This window comes from Pipistrellus hanaki, assembly GCF_964339955.1.
Source record: "Pipistrellus hanaki genome assembly, chromosome: 1".
Lineage (NCBI taxonomy): Eukaryota > Metazoa > Chordata > Mammalia > Chiroptera > Vespertilionidae > Pipistrellus > Pipistrellus hanaki.
In genome coordinates this window covers 41,390,663-41,413,474 of record NC_140503.1, presented here as the reverse complement: position 1 = coordinate 41,413,474, position 22,812 = coordinate 41,390,663, and the positions used below count along the sequence as shown (strand labels likewise).

General features: G+C 53.7%; 1 protein-coding gene across 2 annotated transcripts in view; it reads left to right on the top strand.

Annotated features, from left to right (window-relative positions):
- The window catches only part of SMAD3 (SMAD family member 3), a 120,778-nt gene that overhangs the window by 81,883 nt on the left and 16,083 nt on the right, over positions 1 to 22,812 (top strand). For both annotated transcript variants that reach the window (XM_084887531.1, XM_084887532.1), the window contains exons 2-5: positions 12,050 to 12,243; positions 12,516 to 12,647; positions 13,873 to 13,947; positions 16,950 to 17,000. In XM_084887531.1, the coding sequence (XP_084743657.1) occupies positions 12,050 to 12,243; positions 12,516 to 12,647; positions 13,873 to 13,947; positions 16,950 to 17,000 (452 nt within the window). The remainder of the gene's footprint in view (positions 1 to 12,049; positions 12,244 to 12,515; positions 12,648 to 13,872; positions 13,948 to 16,949; positions 17,001 to 22,812) is intronic.

Sequence of the window (22,812 nt, the reverse complement as noted above, 5' to 3'; positions counted from 1 at the left end):
TCCTCCCGGCATGTTTATTTGGAATTCCTATCTTCCTGCCCATAGGGGTTCTTGGCTGTCTTAGGTGAAATTGCCCCCAATGAACCAGAACCTTTTGTCCAGGCACAATAGGAAGCCTGTCCCTTTAGACCGAAAGGAATGCTAATTGGCTGCTTAACTGTCCACAGAATATGGGAGCCCGGCATATACAGACACCGTTCTTTGTTACTGGCTGGATGGGAAGGGCTTATGTAAGCTTATAAAGCTTTGGTCCAGAAAGGCAGAGTGTTTGTCGAATGTTAGAGATCGGTATCCGGCGAATGCCTGTTTTCTGGGTACAAAGGTAGCTATTTAAATTCATGGTCCTTACACTAATGTCTTCTAAAAATGGAGCACTCCCCACCCTTCCCTGCCTCCAGCTCCCCCACAGTGGCCGAGCTGAAAGGTTGCAGGAGCCTAAGGGCTCTGGGGCCCCTTTTAAGAAGAGGAACGAGTTGTAAATGTGGTGGAGACTGAAATTGGAGAATGCTCCTTTCCCAGCCCGTATTGTAAGGTATTTCGCTAGGAATTGTTGTAAAAGCTGGAGCTTGAGCAAGCACCACTTCTCCCGTTTGAATGCCACCCAGTTGTCCGGTTTCCCCTTTGCAGGCTCTGTAGTGCCTGTGACACTGTTTTATCTTTCTGGCCAGTGACTCATCCTGAAGGAAGTAAAAACTATGCAATTAACACAAAACCTCCTTATTTGCCCTCTTCACCTCCCCCCTCTCCCCCCAACTCCCGGGTCATGAATGCCTGCCTGCTATTTTTCTGTAAGTCTTCGGAAACTTTGATTTGTTTTGATAGGATAAGACGGCCAGTCATCATCCCCTGGTTCCATTCATTTCACCCCAAACGTCTGTGAGAACCTTCTCCAAAAAAGAAGGAAGAAAACCCCACGCTGAACGTGCAGCCTGCCCACAGGAAGTGATTCAGGGGCTGGATTCGTGCAAAGCCCGTGGGGCAGAGGTGGGAGGCTGGGAACCGGGGCTGGAGAGAGGCGGCCTGGAGAGGATTCTCAGGCCTTCATGGCTGCCGCTTCGTGGAAGAAAGTGAAAAACAGAGTGACTCAGAGTCTCGTAATAAGAATTGTTTGTGTAGTGATGTGAGCTAACCCAGAAGCTCCCTGGGAGATAAGACCAGAGGAACAGCGCTGTCAGGGGAGGTGACCTTTTGCTGCTCTGTTCTTTTTACTTTTCAGGAGTGCAAACATATATCTTAAGTTTCAATGAGAAAAAGAAAAAAGAAACGAAACTAAAACCCACATAAAATTCTTTTTATTGTAATATAATTTCAAACCTCAATTGTGGTGTTGGAGACGTTGCTTTTTACACTGAGAGGCCAGATTATTATGATCTCTAAATGCATAATAATCTGGCTATATATATATATATATATATATATAATATAATAAATATATATATTTATTAGAGGCCCAGTGCATCCTTAAGTTTCAAGGATCTGTATTTCCACCCCCCTCACCACCTCTAAGCCCATCTTTTCTTAGGCAGAGGAACGGGTCGAAACCAAGATACTTATCTAACCGTCTCTTAGCTTCTTAGCTTCCCCTCCCAAGTTAGATGGAGCTTCACTGTGTCCCAGAGAGAAGGACTCTTCAACCCTGGGGGTTCAGTCTGGCATTTTATTTCGTTTCCCCCCAAATTGGAAATACCAATGAATCCATTTCCCAAAAGCCATTTGGAAACAGAGCCTCTACGTGCTGGCTGGTGAGCAGCCTCGCTGCCTAGCGGGGCCACAGGAGGCCGGCGGCACCAGGGCAATGAGAGGAGGTGTCTCAACGCACCCGGATCCGTGAGTGCATCTCAGACGCACTGTGTTTTATGAGGTGAGCTTTGTGGTCGGGGGTTGTAAAAACTAGGGTAAAGTGTGCTTTCTGCCTTAATCTAAACAGAAGGTTGCCAAGAGATCTGAGGGTCCTGAATGGGCCAGGGGCGATCTCTTTAAAAAAAACAAACGAATAGATGATCTTCAGGCTTCATCCCACTCTCCGTGAATGTCAACTGGCAGAGGGAAACGGCCACTCAGAAAGTTCTGTGAAGCCTCACAATTGTTCTTTCTCCTTCTTCCATCAACCAGAGACCAGCCCAGATCTCTGTTGCATCTTCGATTTCCGACTTGAAACCTCTAGGATCCTGACACTTGAGAAAAAGTCATGCCCCTCTAATTGGTGCTGGAAGAAAAGAAAAAAGTTTGTGAAACCGAAGCTGTTAAATAGAAAGATTGCAAATGAAATCTGCCCCCGCCCTTCCCTTCCTCCTCCCCCTTCTCCTTTCCCTCCTTCTTCTTTAAGGCTTCACTACTTTTCTTTGCAGCAGGGAAAAGAGGGGACAAGGACAGCTGCCTCCCCAGAGCCCGAGGATGATTCTAACACACTGAACCCTGTGTTTTGCATTCATAGGGAACCAGGTTTGGGGTGGAACCCCCAGATTCAAGGCCAGGCACTTCTGCCTGCTGTTCTTAGCATCTTTGGGCAAGTCATCCAGTGTTACATACATATTTCACCTGTAAAATGGGGGTAGGGGTGCCCAGCCCATAGCATTCCTGTATCCCGTGAGAAGTACCGGTAAACACCTCCCTCAGAGTTATAAATGGCTTCCGTTTTCCCCGACCTACGCCCACCTCCCAGAACCTTCTCTTTACCCATGGTTCTCAAGGGACCCGGGGGAGTGAGTTTGCCCCTAGGGGACGTTTTGGCAGTGTCTGGAGACGTGCTTGGTGATGATAACTGGGGTGGGGCCAGTACTGGCATGTGGTAGACAGAGGCCAGCATGCTGCTAACCATCCCACAGCGCACAGGACAGCACGCCCTCCCAAAGAGTTATCTGGCCCCAAACGTTGGGAGCGCTCGGTTGAGAAACGGGGGGCTCACCTTTCTCACAGCCCGATGTTGGGACGCTCTCAGTGTCTGTGTGCTGTCCAGTGGTTAGAATGAAGCTGAGCTTTCTCCATAAATCAGTCTCCCTCTCTGTGCCCTTCCCCAGCCCATTGGGAGGAAGGAAGCCCAGAGGTTCAGATCTTCCTGTGTTTCCTGTGGGGTCCAGCCGCCCGCAGAGGGCAGGGCCGGTGGTCCTTGGCTTCTTCCCTTGAGGCTCCTGCAACCTGTGGGGCTCACACTCAGGCCCAGGAGCCCCGCTTGCTGTGGTCCTGAGCTGGCTGGCTGCCAGAGCCTCGGAGGGAGGAGTGGAGAATAGACTAGCCACCGCTCTAAAGCACAGCACAGGCTGAAACCGGTTTGGCTCGGTGGTAGAGCATCGGTCTGCGGACTGAAAGGTCCCAGGTTTGATTCCGGTCAAGGGCATGTACCTTTGTTGCAGGCATATCTCCGGTAGGGGGTGTGCAAGAGGCAGCTGGTTGATGTTTCTCTCTCATCGACGTTTCTAGCTCTCTATCTCTTTCTCCCTTCCTCTCTGTAAAAAATCAATAAATATATATATATATACATATATATATATATATATATATATATATATATATATGTGTGTGTGTGTATTTTATATATATATAAAGCACAGCATGGGGGCTTCAGCCTGGCATTTGCCTGGGTGTTCCCCCGATTTGGCAGCCTGAAACACCGGATATGATCCATCTGTGAGTTCAGATGGGAATTGGTTGTTCTTGGTGGAAATGGTTTAATGACTGGTATCAAGGTTGTGAAATGCCAGTGGCAGCTGCTCAGGGGCCAGTCTAAAGGGAATATTAAAAACGTGCTCAAAGTACTTCCAGAACTTGCTCAGGACATTATGACACTGGGCTGGAGCGTGTGGTCACTGTGGCAGAGCTTCCAGTGAAACCTCAATTTTCCAGAACCTACTCTACCACAAGCCTCACCTAGCCTGCTTCCTTCTCGGCGCTGCCAAGTGAACAGAAAAAGCTGACGCTGGAAACGTTGCTTTTTACACTGAGTGGCCAGATTATTATGATCTCTGAACACATAATAATCTGGCCAGTCAGTGTGTGTGTGTGTGTGTGTGTGTGTGTGTATGTGTGTGTATTAGAGGCCCGATGCATGAATTCATGCATAGGTGGGGTCTAGCCAGCCTGGCCAGGGGGAGGGGACATGGGCAGTTAGCTGGCCTACCTGCTGGTCGAACTCCTGGTTGAGGTATCAATTTTCATATTAGCCTTTATTATATAAGATATCCACTGAGTGGCCAGATTATTATGCGTTCAGAGATCATAATAATCTGGCCACTCTTTGTATTTAGACACCAACCACCAATGACAATGTTGAAAGTGTCTGAAAATAGTATATTCAGCGTATAGCTCAAAGCCCAGTTTCTTTTTACTTTAATGTAATTTCAAACCTCAGGACGTTGCAGTGATAGCACAGGAATTACAGTGTACATTGTCCACCCAGAGGCACTGATGGCTCAGCTCATGTTTGAAAACAGCTTTTGCCATCTTAAAGCGTGAGACCTTCAGGCAACTGTAAGATTCAGAACAACAAAGAAAAGAATTTGTTTTGTCGTCCTTGACTCACCAGGCGGGAAAGTGGACTTCCCAGGCTCATCAACAGGGAAGCCTGGCTGCAGGGAAATGGCAGTTGGGAGGCTGCCTTCGTGCCCTCAGTGCATTTGCTGGGTGACCTGGAGGCTCCTAATGCCTCAGTCTCGTCTCCTCAACCACGAAGGAAGGGATTCCGCAAGACGCTCTCAACTGCCCACAGGACCCGCTGTCTGTCGTCCTCCCAAGTGGGTTTTCAGGTGGACTTCCAGCCTGAGCTCACGCTGACCGGGACACGGTTCCCTGAGCGGCAGGCCTCTGCGGTGCGTCTCCTGCAGCTGGAGGCCTCGGCACACGGCCCCCAGCAGATCTGCTCAGAACATAGCAGCGCTGGTTTGGGGCTATGTTTTCCCAGAGGAAGTGATCCCAGCAGGAGAGTTTTCAGGGCTTTTCTATTTGCTGCTCTATCAGCTAGTTGTCCTGGGCTGTCCATGGCGTGGAGGAGAAGCACCTTCTGATCCTTGCGTCTTCAGGTGCAGAAGGGAGAGTGATATCTCAGGACAGACCACTGCTCAGAGGCCAAGTGGAACCAAGGCAAGGAGCCTGTTCAAATCCCCAGCAGGATTTTTTCTGCCTTTTTAGAAGGCTTGATGAGTGCACACCTAACTCACACTTGAAGTCATTCAGGCCTTGTTCTATTTTAGAATAAGAAAAAGAAAAAAGCCGAAACCGTTTTGGGTCGGTGGATAGAGCGTCGGCCTGCGGACTGAAAGGTCCCAGGTTTGATTCCGGTCAAGGGCATGTACCTTGGTTGCGGGCACATCCCCAGTAGGGGGTGTGCAAGAGGCAGCTGATGGATGATTCTCTCTCATCGATGTTTCTAACTCTCCATCCCTCTTTCTTCCTCTCTTAAAAAAAATCAATAAAAATATATTTTTTTTTAAAAAAAGGGAAAGAAAAAGAAAAAAGAAACGAAAACAAAACCCACACAAAATACAAAGCTCAGGAAGAGTGGCATGCAAAGATTTTCTTGTAGGTCTGTGAGCAGGGGCTAGCATGCTAGCTTGCTTGTTGTCCAAGGGGAAGAGGTGAGGACTCATGTCACTGGTGTGGGAGGGAAGTATAGGCGTTCAGAGCAGACGGGCCTGCCAGCTGCAGCCTGCATGCTCTGGGAAGTGGGGAAGTGTGGGCATGGGTGTGGCTTTGTAGTAGCAATTGGTAACCCGACCCAAGATGGGAACTAATCCCCTTTCCTTACACGAACATATAGCAGATACCAGGGGAAAAGTCAAGACAAAGAATAAATTGCATTGGAATGGATGCCAGAGGTTTGGTTTGATATTGATAACATACCGAGTTGTCAATATGCTACTTGGGCCACTTCAAAAAATTAACATTAGTTGAGCATTTGGGTATAAGTTCATATGTGATGCAAATTGATTCTGAAAGCCTATAGGGATGTTGTTCTCTAGAAATAAAAACGATGTCCTCCTGGAATGGTTAAGTCATGTCACCGTATTCTCGTCAAGGTCAGGAAATAGCATCAAAGCCATTATACTTAGGGAAGAGTGAGTCACAAAGCCTGAATTCATTTGAGATGAACTCTGGACCTTTGCAGAGTTGGGTGACCTTTCAGACACTCTATTTCTCCATCAGTAATGCTTGCAAGTTTATCGGAAAGACAGGTAATGTAGTGGTCAGCTAGTGTTGGGTAACACACCACCCCAAAACGATGATTGTTTATGCTTCTGTGGCTCACCTGGGCTGGGCTCTTTGCTGCAGGATTGGCTCAGTCTCTTCCACCTGTTGGTTCCTGGGCCCAGGCTGAAGGGCAGCAGCTGCCCCAGGAAAGCTCTTCCCATGGTGAGGGCAGAGGTGGTGCAAGAGGGCAAGCAGAAACACACGATGGTACTTTACCCGTCCTGCTGATGTTTCATGGACCAAAGCAATAGCCTCACCCTGTGATCGGCAAACTCATTAGTCAAATATCAACAGTGTAACGATTGAAATTTCTTTTGAGAGCCGAAAACGGACCACAAAGTTTCAATTGCAATGTACATGTGCGTGCGCCCACACGTGGTATTTTGTGGAAGAGCCACACTCAAGGGGCCAAAGAGCCGCATGTGGCTAGTGAGCCATGGTTTGCCGAGCATTGGCCTAACCCAAAGTCAAGGGACAAGGACGTACACTCCACCCATGGGAGGAGGAGCAGCAGAGCCATCCAGCAAAGGGCCAGGGTACAGAGAGGGCGACTGATTCCACCTACTGCAGACATCCAGTGGCCAGCACAGTGCCTGGCAAAGCGTGGCAGCAACTCCTGCCCACTGTTGTTACTACTGCTCCAAATAGGCAGGACAAGAGCGAGCCTGTTTCTGAAAGAAGCTAGGAAGTTTCGTATTGGATGTGCTAACTAAAATCAGCTTCAGTGTTTACAAATTTACTTTTTGTTCAATTCATTGGCTCAGGTAACCAGCACAGTGCCCGGGACATGATGGGTGTTCAGAGCTATTTGACGATTGCTAGGAGGTCCACTCCCTGACAGGGATGCAGCAGTGGGGTAGCAGCAAAAGTGCTGCTCCGCCCACTCCTCACCCTCCATTTCTCAGCACTGGTTTGGGTTTCAGTTCTGGTCCTGCCTTTCACAAGTTACTTGGCCGTGGGCAAGCCCCTTAAGTTCTCTGCGCTTGGTGAGGGCAGGATATACTGGGCTTTGCCAGTTTTGTATTTTCACACAGTAGCTGTGTGCCTGGCACACGGTTCATGCTAAATAATAGATCTTTGTATGTTTCTGGAGCTTATGTTCTCTGCTTCCACTCTTCTCCCTCACCCACGACCAGATCCACCAGCATTCACATTGGCCTCCAGATGGCTATGGGGAGAAGGTCACTGGTAAGAGAGGACCCGAGTGGCATGCGGCAGGCGGTGGGCCCAGCCCTGCCCTCTCCCCCCGCCCGGGAGCCTCTGGCAGGCTTCCCCTCACTGTTGGCTTTGGACTCCAGCATGTCCACATCCTTGGCTGTGGCTCCTACCACCATTTTGGGATACTTTATGGGTCCCACTTGGAGCCAATGGGAGGAAACCTAATTTCCTGCCACAGGAAATGGTTCAGCTGGTGAAGAGTATATTTAAGAATTAAAAACTCTGTCAAAGGAGCTGGAGGGAGTTACTGGAGAAAGACTTGGGGGGGGGGGGCAGCGGAGGGAGGGGCGGGGTCTCTCGTCAGGAAGCCAGGGGTGTGAGAAGAGATCTCTGTCACAGATGGGAAGGAGGCAAAGGCCAGATTCCTGGGACGGTCTGAGCCCAGCAGCTGGTCTTGGGCCGCAAGGAAGGCTGGGTCAGGAGAGTGGGTCACAAATGGGTCCTTTCCTGCAACTGAGCCTGTTATGGTAACATCAGCTCAGAAGGAAGACCTGTTTATTGGACTAACTTAAAATAGACCTGGTGCCCTGTGTGGCCCGAGAGGGGGTGTGACAGACACATCAGCTAAATGAAAGCCAGCAGCTGGAACTCCCCAACTGCTGGCACTGGCATTACTTCGGAAGCATCTGCCTGTGTTTTGAGCAGGACAGGGAGAAGGGGGACTGACTGACTACCCGGGTTGGCTCTGGGCAGCCCAGGCTAAACCAAGAGGAGTTGTCGCCGACGCATTGGGAATGAATGGGATGCCATCCGTGCCATGCGTTAGGATTGTATGGCCCAGAAGCAGGGGCATGGACCGGGGTGACTTCTGGAAGACGCTGCCCCGCAGCCCAGTGCTCACGTGCTCGTGAGCTGGAGAGCATGCCCGTTGCCCTGCTGTCCGTTGGCTCCAGCCCGGCAGCCAGGAGCCATGCCCCCTCCTCCGCGGGCCTGTGCGGACTGCCGTGTGATCCTGGTCAAATGGCCTTGTTGTTCTTGGCGTGTTTTTACAGTTGGGTCGGTTGTTTCCTTAATATTGAGCGTCTCAGAGTTCTTTATATATTTCAGACATAGGTCCTTGATCAGATAGGGACTTTGCCCATGTTTTCTCCCAATGTGTGTCTTGTCTTTTTAGTCTCTTCACAGTAACTTTCAAAGACCAGAAGCTTACATTTTGATAAGGTCGAATTTATCAACTTTTAAAAAAAATGGAATGTGTTTCTGGTGTGATATCTAAGCAAGGCTTGCCTATCACAAGGTCACAGGGCATTTCTCCTGTTTCCTTCTAGAAGTTGCATTGTGTTCAGCTTTATATTAGGATCCACTTCAGCTCATGTTTGAACTGGGGGCCAGTGTAGACTGAAGTTCATTTTTCTTGTATTTGGATACCCAACTCTTCTGGCGCCATTTATAGAAAAGCCTGGCCTTCCTCTTTGTCTTTGGACCTTTGTCCAAAATCTGTTGTTCAGATATATGTGACTATTTCTGGACTTTCTTAGGTTCCATCATCTCTTTCTCAGGGAGTTTGTTTGTTTGTTTGTTATGACCACACTGCCTTGATTACTATAGCTCCCTTGTTTTTTTTTTTTAAATTAATTATATTATCAAAAGAATTAATGTAAATAATAGTTTAAGAATTCAAGAAGTCCTTGACTTGATTCTTTCTTGCATTTTTAATTTATATTCTTCTTTGTTTCCAAGAGATTTTATTTTTAATAGTCTATAAAGCTTCCTATTCTAGGATTGCAATATCTTATTTCAATATATTAGTTGAATATATTGAATATTAGTATTTGTTCTGTTTTATTTACTTTGGAAGTTTCCTCTTTCTTGCCTCAGACTTGCCTTTTCCCTCCCTCCTTATTTCTTCCTCTGTGCCTCCTGTCAGTGGCTATCTTTAAAATGCTGGGTTTGGGCTGTGCATTTATATTTAAGAGTGAGGCAATAAAAACACATGAAATGCTCCAGCCTGTTGGCTGGTGGGCTATCCTGTATAGTCATTTTGTCAGATTGCAGGTCTCTTATGGGCTGAGCTGTTTAATTTCTTCACCGGAGGGGGTGGGGACATGGGCCATTCGTCACTGTTCTAGGTACCGGTGAGCACGGGAGCCTCCAGGAATCCTCATCTCAGCCCTCATCTGACCTTCATCCCAAGCTGTGCCCTAGTGGCCCCATCCAGAGCCCCCTCTCCAGTTTATTTTCTGCTGATGCCATCCATGCCATGAGTTAGGGATTGTATGAGATGCCATCCATGCCATGAGTTAGAGGTTGTATGGCCCAGAAGCAGGGAGATGGACCCAATGACTTCTGGAAAATACTGCCCATCCATGGCATGGATGGCCTCTCATAGGACTGGGGAGGCCCTGTTTGTGGGGCTTGGAAATGGGCGGTGGGATCTGACTGCCTCTTCTATAAACTTCCAACCCATCCTCCTGTTTTCAGCCTCATCCTGAGAAGTGTGGTGCCTTCAATCCCCAAGTCCCAGGTTCTGAGGCGCAAATGGAATCACTTTCGTTGGCTTCCTCTGATAGGTGCTTGGTTTCAGCTCTCTCCGCTCTGCTGTCTGTTCCCATTCGGCCATCTGCGTCCCACTTTCTTCTGCTATTTTCCTGCTCACTGTTTTGGGCAGAACAGAGATACATGCATCCATTCAGTTTGTTTTATTTGACCTGAAGGACATTTCTTGACCCGTCCCCCCCTTCTTCTGCCTCCGCTTTCTCCCCCATCCATCCTTCCTCTTTGTGTCCCTCCTCTCTTCCTCCTCTCCACCTTCTCCTGTCCTCTCCCCTTTCCCCTGTACTGCTCCCCTTTAATCTCCCTTCTCCTCTGTTCTCCTTCCCTCCTCTTTGCCTGGAGCTTTCCGTGCCTGTAGTTGTTCAGCCAAGCTCTTCAGGCCCTGAGAGGAAACGCCCACATAACATAGAAAGGATTGGATGAGGAAACAGGAAATGGAAGTTCTTTGCCTGCGGGTCTGATAAACCTTCTGTCCTCTTTCACCCACTTCTTGACCCTCTTTCCCATCAAATACAAACACCCATGATGACCACATCACAGTCCACCCCACACTCAGACCTTGGCCTCGGTCACCTTCATCATCCACTGGCTGCCCCATTCCTGCCTGCTCCTCAGGGAGCGCCCGTAAGTCCCATTTAGTCAGGCAAATGGGTGCCCTCCGTCACATGGGGACAGGGAGGGAGAGCTCGCAAATGCCTCTCGGCCAGCCCCGCCCAGCCCCGCCCAGCTGTAGAAAAGCTGTGCCCACTGCTCTGTCTCCAGTGCCACACAGAGTCGGTGTTTACAGAATCCATGTTAATATTGTGTGTGTGTGTGTGTGTGTGTGTGTGTGTGTGTGTGTGTGTAGACTCCCCTTGCCTGTCTGGGACTAGACATCATCTGGAGCAGGGGTCTTCAAATTACGGCCCGCAGGCCACATGCGGCCCGCAGAGGAGTCTGATCCGGCCCGCCAGGTTTTTTGAGCAGTGAGTGCAGCCGAGGTGTTACAGTAGGAATTAGTAGTTCATATAGTCCGGCCCTCCAGCTCTCTGAGGGACCGTGATCTGGCCCCCACTTTAAAAAGTTTGAGGACCCCTGATCTGGAGCCTCCTGCCCCTCTGGAAGCCGTCGGCCTGCCCACCTGCTCTTGGCTGACGGGGCTCCTGCCAGCCCTGAGCTGCCAGTCCCGTCTGCTGCCCAGCGTGCTTGTCATGCCGTTACCTGGGGTTTTATAAAGAAGGAGGTTCTGGTGTAGTCGGGTGGGTAGGCTCTACCTTTTACATGAGCTTCCGTGGACCCGACCTGCTCGTCCCGGGCCCACCCTGGGCCTGGCCTGAGAGGTAGGGGTCACAGCTGCTCAGAGGCCAAGTCCCCACGGAGGATGTGGTTTGACAGGGACAGGGCACTGCCATTTGCTGTGTGTCTGGCCAATTCGGATCGGGGACAGTCGCAGAACTGAGTGTGGTGTGGTGCCAGGGGCTCGGCTGCTGCTCGGCCCGGGCACAGCCCTGTGGTGACTCCTGGATTCCCCTGCAAACAACCCTCACCCTGAAAGGGACTCCCGGGAGGGCTGAGTGCAGGCTGTTGCCATTTCAACATCCCTTTAGTGTCCCTCTTCCTCTCCCAGCTCATCACAAATGTCACCTAAAAAAGACACGTTTGGAGTTGTTTTAGTGTTGCTTTTCTTGTTTTCTGGTGTGAGGGAGGCGCAGGTGAGTGTGGAGAGCGATTAGAGCCGTGCTGTGTGCTTTGTTACCCATGCACGTACCTAAAGAGCTCATTTCCTCGCTCATCCCTGGCCCCCACCCCCTCCCCTGGCTCCTGGACCTGTGCAGACCGGGGCTCAAGTGCCCTTCCTTTTTATGTGTGTGTGTGTGTGTGTGTGTGTGTGTGCGCGCGTGTGTGGAGGGGTGAGCCCTCCCCCAGGGCCTGGGGGAGCCAAGCCCACTCTGCAGCCCCTGGAGGCACAGCCTTCCTCGGTGGGCCTCTGTGTGCTCCCGGGATCCCGGCCAGCACCAGGTTAGCGTTCTCTGACCTCGGCCTCCGCGTTGAGAGAAGGGAGCGAGGGAGGGCTCCCACGTCCCTGCCAGCCGGCTCGCTCGGGCCTCGGCAGGCAGGACTTCGGAGGAGGCAGGCCACATCCACCTCACTGTCTCTCTCTGCTCCTCGGTCCCGGCAGGTCCCTGGATGGCCGGCTGCAGGTGTCCCATCGGAAAGGGCTCCCCCACGTCATCTACTGCCGCCTGTGGCGATGGCCCGACCTGCACAGCCACCACGAGCTGCGGGCCATGGAGCTGTGTGAGTTCGCCTTCAACATGAAGAAGGACGAGGTCTGCGTGAACCCCTACCACTACCAGAGGGTGGAGACCCCAGGTACGGCCCCGCTCCGGGGTCTGCAGATGCTTCCTGTCACCGCCTCCCCCGCCCCCTTTCCTCTCCTCCTTCCTCTCCCTGAGGGAGGGCCGGCGGTGTATTTGGGGGTGCAGGGCCTCGGTTCACCTCCTTCCTCTCCCTGAGGGAGGGTCGGTGGTGTATTTGGGGGTGCAGGGCCTCGGTTCACCTCCTTCCTCTCCCTGAGGGAGGGTCAGCGGTGTATTTGGGGGTGCAGGACCTCAGTTCACCTCTGCTCTGTCTCCCCCGGGCAGTTCTACCTCCGGTGCTGGTGCCACGCCACACAGAGATCCCGGCCGAGTTCCCCCCGCTGGACGACTACAGCCATTCCATCCCCGAGAACACTAACTTCCCCGCGGGCATCGAGCCGCAGAGCAATATTCCAGGTGGGTGCTGGCGGTGCGGCCCGGAGCAGCCTGGGGACACCAATCCCACTGCCCCACGTGGGCCCCCTCGGCCTCCCGCCCCCCTCGCGCACACAGTGCTGGCCCCTGACTCAGAACCACATCCCCGTTGGGAGAGGCCCCAGGCCTTGGCTCCCGATTCCTAACGATGCTTTTCTTGGCTGCGAGGAGCGGCGGTGTGACCCTTCCGCCCGGCCTCAGTGCAGTCATTTATTTTGGAGGCGGAAATAGCGATGCTGTGTTCCTCTCACCGAGAGCCGCGTGGGCGAGCGCAGAGCTGGCCTGTGAGTCAGCCCGCTGAGTGCCGGCCCGGCGGGGGGCAGAGGCCCAGGTCGTGTGTTCCCTCCGCAAGGAGACGTGGGCCCCGCTGTCAGTGAGCACAGGTGCCTCCAGGAGCCCCTCACTCACAGGCAGACAGCGTGTGAATCCCCAGGCCAGGGAGACAGCCTGCAGCCGGTCCCTGCAGGGCAGTGGCTGCTGGGCAGGGGCCATGCTGTGTTCCTTCAGAGCGTCCTTTCACCCCGAGTGAGTCTCCTGGGGACCAGCTTTCACCCCGAGTGAGGGCAGGCCTGTGTGTGAGGATCACCGCAGTTGGGAGAGACCCACATTATAGAACCAGCCTTGTCAGATCCTCCTGGGCCGCTGCTCCCCAGGGCAGGCCCCCTGCTGTGTTCATTCAGCGGCCTCAGTCAGGGTCCGGGGTCACTCAGACAAGCAGATCGTGGTCTCTGCTGCCGCTGAACTCGAAACCCACTTGGGAAGCTATGAGGTCCCCTAAAGAGACACCGAATAGCCAGGCCTCTGCCCGGGAGCAGGCAGCAGAGCCAGAGAGCGGTTTGGTTTGAGGGGTCGCCCTTTGCAGGACAGAGATGGGCGATGCTGAAGCAAGTCAGCCGCCTCCCTCGAGGGTGGTCGTCAGCCTGACCTTGAAGGAGGGGGTAACGTCAGCCTGGCAGAGGTTCTAGAAGCAGCCATCTCAGACTTTGGAGTAGGGTGGTGTGAACAGAGGTGGGCATGAAGTAGCGGTCAGGGGGGAAGCCTGAGGTGGGAGGCAGAGGACAGCGGGGCCAAGAGCTGTGTCCTTGCTTTGAGGCCCATGATCCCTCCAGCGCGGCCACCGGCACAGGGTGCGAATGTGAGAGCATTTGCAAAAAATCTCTCCGAGCTGTGGAGGCCAGTTAATCAAGCCCTTCCTTCTGCTTCTCAGAAACCCCGCCCCCTGGCTACCTGAGTGAAGATGGAGAAACCAGCGACCACCAGATGAACCACAGCATGGATGCAGGTCAGAGTCCTGCCCGCGTGTGCCCTGAATCCTGAGGGCCTGCCCCCCTCCTTCCCTCCTCCCTCCCTCCTGCCCTCTTTCTCTCTTCAGCCCTCCCCCAGGCCTCTACCCAGTTTCTGTAGAACAGCCACCCGGCCAGGGGCTGGGGATAGAGGAGGAGCCTGGGCTGCTCAGAGCTGGTGGGAGACGGACAAGACAGGGGCGGTTCCTGTGCAGCTCTGTGCTCCCTGATGGAGTCGCCACAAGGAATCGGGGCGCAGAGAGGGCCCCGAATCCAGCATAGATGGCAAGGGCTGGGGCAGAGCAGTACCTTGCAGTGCAGGCTTTTCTTGAGCTGAGTCTTGGAGCTAGCTAGGTCTCAGCCAAGTCTTCCTGTCAGGCAAAGGGTGTGCCAGACAGAGTCCTGGGGGCACAAGCAGGACAGCCGGGTGCATCTTGGGACAGTGAACACTCAGTGTGTCCAGAGCCTACTCCTCCAGATGGGGAGAGGCAGGAGGGCATGTCACTCGAGGCTGCAGGTATGGCCGGAGCAGGTGGGGAGCCACGGCAGGCTCTCAGCAGGGTCTGGGCTTCAGTGCGATGCCGCTGGCCGTGCGGGGAGGGTGGGCTCCATCACCGGGCATATAGTTCCGGAGCCTGAGCGGAGGGCCGGTCTTTGCCGCTGGCCGGTGGAGGCAGGCCTCCGGAGCATCTATTTCTGTGTGGTGACCAAATGTGATCTGTGTGTTCCTCCTGTGCGGGACCCAGCCCAGCTGTCTCCAGCCACATCTCCAGATGTTCCCATGTCATTTATTATGGGACCAAACGGGCTCCAAACCAGTGGTTTCTTGAGTTGAACCCCAGCTGCCACATGGAATGTGCGGTTGGGTGAGGAGGAGGGAGCCAAGCAGATGTTCCGTTCCGATGGTGGCGGGCATGCCTGGTGCCCACGGAGCCGCTAGACAAAACACAGCCACCTGCCTTGTGCACAGCCCGAAAGAGAGCAGGCAATTTTTGAAAAACGGACGAGAGCAACTCTCATGCTCATTGTAAATGTAGTGGCTTGATACCCAGCCTGGGCATCATGATACTTTGGGGTTTAGCAACCCCCCTGAACTCTCCCCCCGGGTGAGAGGCTGACAGTGTGAACCCCACGGGAATGCATGGAAGACCTTCCTGGACGCGGTGCCAAGTGGCCATGGCAAGCTTGCAGCCATTAAATGCTGGCGTGGGAAGCAGGCCAGCTAAACAGCATCTCTCCAGATGCCACATCTCTCCTCACTCCCCCTTCCCTCGTCCCTCCTCGCTGTTCTCATGTTTGTGGAATGATTCCTGTTCTAAAAGAAAACGGACCGAAGGAGAGGGGCTGTGTAGGAGCTGCGCAGCTGCCACTTCGCCCCCTCCTCACCTGCCTTTGACCCCCTCTTCCTTCTCCTCCCATAAACGTACTTGCAGGTCCCTGGTGTGAACATAGTGATTTATCGAAAGCGGACACAGGGCTTTGTGGGCCCCGGCCAGCCTGTGGGTGAGCGGGTGGGGTCTCCTATTCATTCTCCCTTCTTCACGCCAAGTTGTCCATTTGGAAGCCAGCCCAGTGCTGGTGGACACTGAGATGTGGTGGCTGGAGCCCAAGGACCCCCTTATCCAGTCCTGGGTCTTCCCTAACACACAAGTCTGCTCGGATCCGTGAGAAGGTTCCGCAGCCTCCCTGGGTCTTCATGAGCCCCCACAAAAGAGGAAGCTGGTCTTTATGGAGTGCCTGCTAGGTGCCAGTCCCGGGGAAGGCAGTTTGACACGCACGCTCTCCCTTCATTTCTACCAATCACACAATAGACGGGGTTATGTCCAACTGATGCCTGAGGGGGGAAGTCAGGGCTCAGAGAGGTTAAAGCTCTTTAGCAGAGTCCCACAGCTAATGCCTGGGGCATGGCCGGGCCCCTGATTTGGAAGCTCTGCTTCTCCCGGGACTCCCCACCTCCACGATGGATCGGGTGCTGGGGGAGAAAAAAGAAACCCATGTAAGAGCAAGAGCAAACCCCCAGGAGCAGCTCAAGGGGCGTATATATGAGGACTGGTGGATTTCAGGGAGGAGCCAGCCCCACAGGCTGTTAATAAATGAACAACTCTCCACTGCCCGGGGGTGCGGGGACAGAGGAGGGACGTGCCCCTGTGCCCTGTGGGAAGGTACGGCACTCACTGGGTTTTTGGAAGGTCCATGCTATACGGTTGTTTCTTTCCTGGGGCTGAGGGGTGGAGAGGTCACAGAGTAGGAAGAATTGTGTAGGTTTGGACTTTGGCCACGTACAGCATTGTGTCTTATATAAAACTAGAGGCCTGGTGCACAAATTTGTGCACTGGTGGGATCCAGTCGGCTGCTCTGGAGACAATAGCGGGCAGGGCCGGCCAGGGAGAAGGTCTGCGGTGGTTCCAGTCATTCTGGTCATTCTGCCATCCGGTCACTGGGCTTTTATTAGATAAGATGTCAGCCTGGCCGCTGAGCTGTGGGATTTCTGAGGCAGCATGGTGAGTTTTCTGAAACCAGGGGGAATGGTTGGAATGGTATCTCCAGGTGCCCGAGCCACTGAGAGCAGTGGCTGGTGATGTCTGGGTGGCCACAGGTCCCACCTGTGTGGGACAGCTGGCCTTTGCTGCCTGGAGCTTTGAGGATCTGGGGAGAGGGCATTTGCTGTCCCCTCTTATTTCCTGGGGGGCACAGTTCCCAGGACAGGAGGGTGTGGTGTAGGGTCCGTTCCCTAGTTGGGAACTCGGCACCCCTGTGCTGTGGGTCCTGCGGGAGAGCATCACCCTGTCAGTCATGGCAGAGACCTCAAGGTCATCCGCTCATCCACGTCCCACAGATGATGTCACCTGAGCCCGTGGATGGGCCAGGATGTGGCGATGGGCCTTCTCCTGGGCCTGGGAAGGTCAGCCCGGGTTGCTCTCTGCTGTGTTGAGCTGCCCCATCTGGATGTTAGGAATTGGGTTTCTTTTATGAAATCTCACGCCTGTGTCTCCCCTCGCAGGTTCTCCAAACCTATCCCCAAACCCGATGTCCCCAGCACACAGTAACTTGGGTAAGTGTCTGCTCGTTTGTGTGTCTGTCTCCCCTCTCACTGCAGCCCTGGCAGGTGGCCGATGTGAGGAGGGGGTCCTGAAGGTGAGGCTCCGCCCCAGCCCCCCATACGGGCCAGCTCAGCCCATCGGGTTTCTGGTTACAGGGATTCTGGGGTGACCCACAGAATGAGAACGGAAACCTGAGAACAGTGGTGTGAGGAAAGGCAGCTCTGTGCCGGGTTGTGTTTCCACCCCATGATGCTGAGACGTGAGTGAGTGAAAATTCCCCAAGCCTCCTGCTCAGGAGCCGAGGGTCTGTGCTCAGCCAAGCATGTGTGCGTGGTTGGATGGGAAGCCACGGGCAGCCGACTCCAGCCCCCAACATTCCTAGAGGTTTCAGATGCACTTACTTGGAGTCTATCTGAGTATTCCATGTTACAGTGATGTCATTTTTATTTAAAAAAGACACATATAAGGAACTTGGGGGGGGGGGTGGGAAGCAAAATTGCCCACCATCTCTCCACCCCAAATCATTTTTTATTTTTCTTTATCATAGTCCTTCTGATGTTTGTGGGTCAAGCACAGATATCTGTGCCTTGCCACTGTGATCATAGTGCAGTTGGTCTTAGGCTCTACAGCAGCGGTTCTCAACCTGTGGGTCGCGACCCACAGGTTGAGAACCACTAGCAGGGTCGCCTAAGACCATGGAAAACACAGATATTTACATTACGATTCATAACAGTAGCAAAATTACAGTTATGAGGTAGCAACGAAAAGAATATTGTGGTTGGGGGTCACCACAACACGAGGAACTATATTAAAGGGTCGCGGCATTAGGAAGGTTGAGAACCACTGTCATAGTGCATACCCGTTTTTTAATGTTTTTCCTCCTCTTTGTGCTTTTGGCAAACACATTCCCTTGATGATCATTTTGCATCAGCTCCTGGTGTTTGGAGCAGCGGGACCATCTTTTTCACCCTTTCCCTCAGCCAGGGGACTTCTGGGTCCATTTTTCTGAGATTTCCTTTTCTACCCCCGAGCAGACCTCTGCTCCAGTGTGGGGCCTGCTGAGGGGCTCAAAGCCAATGACACATCCGTTCCACTTTTATGGAAGGGGATGCTTTATGTGCTGGCCGGCAGCCTGAGGAAGAATGTGAGTTTGATTTTGTTTTTGGCCTCTGTTGCTGGGGCTTAATGTATGGCTCAGGAAAAGAAAGAGTTAACGCCCAAGCTTGGTGAATCGGAGGGGATTGGCCTGTCTCTTGTTTCCAGGCCTTGACTGATAGCATCAGGTGAAGAAAGCCATGGCTTGGACCAGGGAGAGAGGCTTGCAAACCCCCTGCACTGTGGGCTGACCAGTGGGCAGTGTGAAACGCGACTTTGAGAGATCTGTCTTAACATCTTGGTAAAATAGTATCACCGCGAGTGCTGGGCTTTGGACAGGGAAGGTCACGTTGAATGGGAGAGGACTGACTGGATTGTTAGGAACAGACTCTGGAGGCTAGAAGCCATGCTCACACTTGAGAAATAAAAGGTCATGTGGACTCTGGGCTTTGGCCTTTGAAGGTACTCCACCCCGGGACCCCAGTGGCACTTTCTCTCCTGAACTCTGCAGCAGGCTCACCCCTCGGAAACCCGCTGCCTGACTCAGGGGTCAGGTGGACGGTTGTCCCTTGCTGTGAGCTCCTGTCTGCCTTGTGTGGATGAGGATGTCAGGATGGTTCCCGAACGTGGACCCAAGGCCGAGTGCCCTGTGGTGGACGCGTCCCTCCCTCCCCACTCCTCGGGCCCCTGGTCTGAGGGTTGAGAATTCTTAGGTCATTTCTTCCAGAGGTAGGAACAGGCCTCGAGCTGGGAGAGCAAAGAGTGGGTGCCACTCTGCCAGGAAGGTCTGAGTGGGGGGACGAGTCAGTTGGCGAGTCAGAGTTAGGACTCATGGTGAGACACAGTGCTGACAGGCTTGGCTTTCTCTCAAGCCCTCGCACCCCGCACCTTCACCCACTTAAAACTATCAGCTTCATTCCACCCATAAGATCTCGTGGAGCCCTGACCTCCTAGCTGGAAGGGAGGAAATGAAGGAGGTGACAATGGCAAACATTTCTTGAGAACTTAACCATTTCCTGTGCCGCCCATTGTTTCAGGCCAACCTTCGTAACAACTGTCTGAGGGTGTGGTGTGGTGTGATAGCTTTTCATCTCCCAGGTTAGGAAAGCAGGAGGCAGGCTGCTTAACTAACCTGCCCCAGGTCGCACGGCTAGTAAGTGGGGAAGCTGGCTTTGAACTCGGGCCTCGGGATCCGGAGCATGTGCTCCTCTCTGCAGCAGGGCACGGCCTTTTGCTGGGGCACTGAGACCAGTTTCTCTCGTCCCACCACCTTACCCAGAAGAACAAGGCTCATGAAGGGCGTTTATTAACATATAGTCGGGGACAAATGTCACATTGAAGACTGTGTCCCATGTGGTCCCTGGATGGGAACCTGCCCACTTGTACCTGTCTCTTCCTGACCCATTCATTCCCCAGTGGCTGTGTGCCAGTCCAGGTTGGGGGCATTTGAGGAGGACTCACAGACCCTGCCATCGGTGTGCTCATGGCCTCGTTGGGATAAAGAAGGCAGGACTGTGCGTAAGTGTAAAACAGGAAATAGGTGCAGGTGAGGTACCCTGCGAGGTCGCAGGAGGCAGCGGTGGTATTCCAGCGGGGGCAGGCTTGCCAGTGTCTCCTGTGTATGAACTCATGTCATCAGCACTGGCGGGGTTCCCAGTGTGTACTGACCCTGGCGGTCCAGAGCTGCGGACGACACTTAGCATCCAAAGCCTGGCAAAGTGGCCGGAGGTGTCCGTGTCCACCTGGGATGCATTGTGCCAGATACCAAGGAAGCAAGCACAGAGTGGGGAGGAACAATATACGCCAAGGAAGAAGGTGCCGGATGGGATGGGAAGACTTTAGCGCTGTGGCGATACGTGTGAGCTGGACGCTGAAGGACACACAAGTAGGATACCACGAGGAAGGAAGGAGGGAAGGACATTGCAGATGGACGGAATGGCATGAAAGGGCCGGTTGAGCTCCGAGGACAAGCTGGTGGACAGCCTTTCCCAGAGTGGGGTCAGGAGACAGGACCTTGTCATCAGGTGAGTGTGGAAAGCCTGCACTCCCCCTCACGGGGCTCCCAAGGCCCTGGCGCAGGAAAGCCTCCGAGGAGACCTGCAGGAAACAGGCCTGCTTGGTCAGCACTGCTCCCTGGGACCTGACCACTGTTCCATCACTTCTGTCTCAGAATCCCATTTACATCCAGAGGTCGCACTGTGGAAACTCTGACGAAGATTCGGCTGAAGTTGTAGGAATGGCTGACTTCAGCGGAGAGGGAGACCCAGCTCAAGAAGGAAAGAGAAGAAAAGGAAAGAGAGGGGGTCGCCTTGTGGGAGGGACAGGGTTGAGAAAGAAGCTGAGGGACAGGCGCAGGATGGGGCCACAGCAACCAGAGGGATGGGAGATGCCAGGCAGGTCCCACAGAGATGCAAAATGAGATGTCAGAAGAGACCCCGAGTTTGACATCAGGAGTTCAAGGGCACCCTTTGGAGAACAGGTGTGGGGAGGGGTGGTGGCTACAATTGGTCAGAAATGGGCTGTACGGTAAATAAAGGGTGAGGGCGGGGAGGAAGCCCTCAGCAGCAGCCTCTGAGTTCCTTCTTGGCTCGTGTACCAGGCAGTATGATGACAGGCACAGACACAGCAAGTGCTTCCTAGGGAAAGACGGGGACATCTCAGGACATATGACGATTTCCTGCAAAGAAATCACTGCACAAACAGAAGTAAGACAGAGGCCATCTGGCTCCTCCTCCATTTCCTCCTCACTCCAGGCGAAAGGTTGGGCTTCCCACCACCGTTAAGTCACCTCAGGTGACTCATGGGAGCTCCGGTGAGTGACGGAGGGCCAGCTCAGCCTCCCGCCAGAGGCTGCGGGAGACCCCAGGGCTTCGTTTTTGGGGTGAGGGTGTGTGTGAGCAGGTGATGTTCCTGTTATTACACACCGTGCTGCCTGAGTCACCTGGAATTTCCTAAGCACCTAGGGCAGAAGGATGGGGCAGCTGGGGAGGAAGGAGGAGGGAGAAAGGAGGAGGGAAGTGGGGAGAAAGGAAAACGATAAGGATCTGGATCCTGCTGGTGAGTAAGTTGTTTTCTGCTTCTCAGTGAGACATCTCGGGCTGGGCCCTGACCTAGGGAAATGGGGTGCCAGGGAGTGCCCAGAGCAGCCGCTGAGCGGAGGTGAAGGAGGTGACGGCTCCTCCGAGGCCTCGGGCAGAGGTGCCTTCCTCTCCTGCCAGGAGAAGGGCTGGTGGCAGGCAGTGGGACGACCCCGGAGCCCTGACAGAGGGCATGGGTCCCGTTCCAGGCCCTTCCTGCTGCTGCACCCGGCCTTTCCAAAGACCTCCTTCCCTCAGGGGAGTCCGGGATCTCCGTGGCAGGAAGGCAGCTGCCGGCTGTGCCCTCAGGCGCCCGAGGGTCCCGCTCTGAGACTTTGCCCTGGTTCCTGGGCTCGGTGAATGGGCGCTAGGCTGAGTGCGTGGGGTTTCTTCTGTGTACACCCTAGTGTGTGGCCCTCACCTTCAGCGAGATGGGTTGGAATGGGTGTCCCACATGGCCCGGGCCTGCAGGAATAACGCTTAGGTGTGCAGGTGGCTCAGACAGGGGGGCCCATCCTGTAGGGAGGGATTAGGCAATGCCCCACAGCCAAGGGAGCAGGGCCCTAACAGTCAGGGATAGGTAAGGTGACCAGATGTCCCGCTTTGGGCGGGACAGTCCCAATTTTTAAAATTGAGACTATTTTAAAGCGCTGCGGGCCTCGGGACAAATTGTTAAAAATCGGGACTGTCCTGCCTAAAGGGGGTTGTCTGGTCACTTTAGGATAGGAAGCCCCGGTAGAGGGAACAGCAGGAGAGACGGACGCTTGAAGGCAGGTGGGGATGGCTTGTGGAGCCTCCCGGCCGGAGGCGAGCTGCTTCACCCGGAGGAGCGGCCAGAGGAGGCCAGCCCTGCAGGCTCGCCCCCTAGCCTGCAGCACCGAGCTCCCGGCCTTGCCTGCTCCCTGCTTTCGATTTATAGTAGAAAGTTAATTTCCCCTCGGCCCCCCCCCCGCCTTTACCGGATTTGGATTTCTTGCACATGTTTTTAATAGGGTTCCCTTCATCCAAGTGTTGCCTTCTGGGTTTTATTCTGTTTTCTTTTCCTTAAACAAAACAGAGAGTCTATGCTAGGGCTCAACACTGGAGCCAGCCCATGTGTAAGACTGGCAGGGGGCCAGTCGTGAATTAAGTGCCCCATGCCACTCGAGAAGCCTGGCCGGCATCGCGCTGGTAGGGGCAGGGGGCCGCGCACGGCCGGGGCTGGAGGTGCCCGGGTCTCTGACGCCTCCGCTTCAGGAACAGAGATGAGCACAGACTCAGCGGTTTAGCTGAGAGCAGGGGGGGCCTTGGGCACACCCATCATCTGCTATCCCAGGTGTGCCAAGCCCTTGGCCTAGAGATGCAGAGCCATGCTCCGCTGGGGCAAAGCATCTCACCAGAGCATAGAGTCATCCTCCCAGAGTAGCCTCTGGACGGCATGTCCTCGGGCTCCTTTGAAGAAGCAACCTTATGTAAAATCGTGTCTGCATTTGTCGGGAAACTCTCGAAAACCAGGGCTGGCTGGCTGGCTTGATGGAAGTAAGGGAGGGGTTACCCCCTTGATAGACTTCTTTTAAGATTTTGTGCTGAGACAAACATGTTTCCCCCGCAGAACCAGTAAGAAGTCAACCAGAGAATTGTAGCATATTCTCCCTTTTTGCCTTGTCTGCTA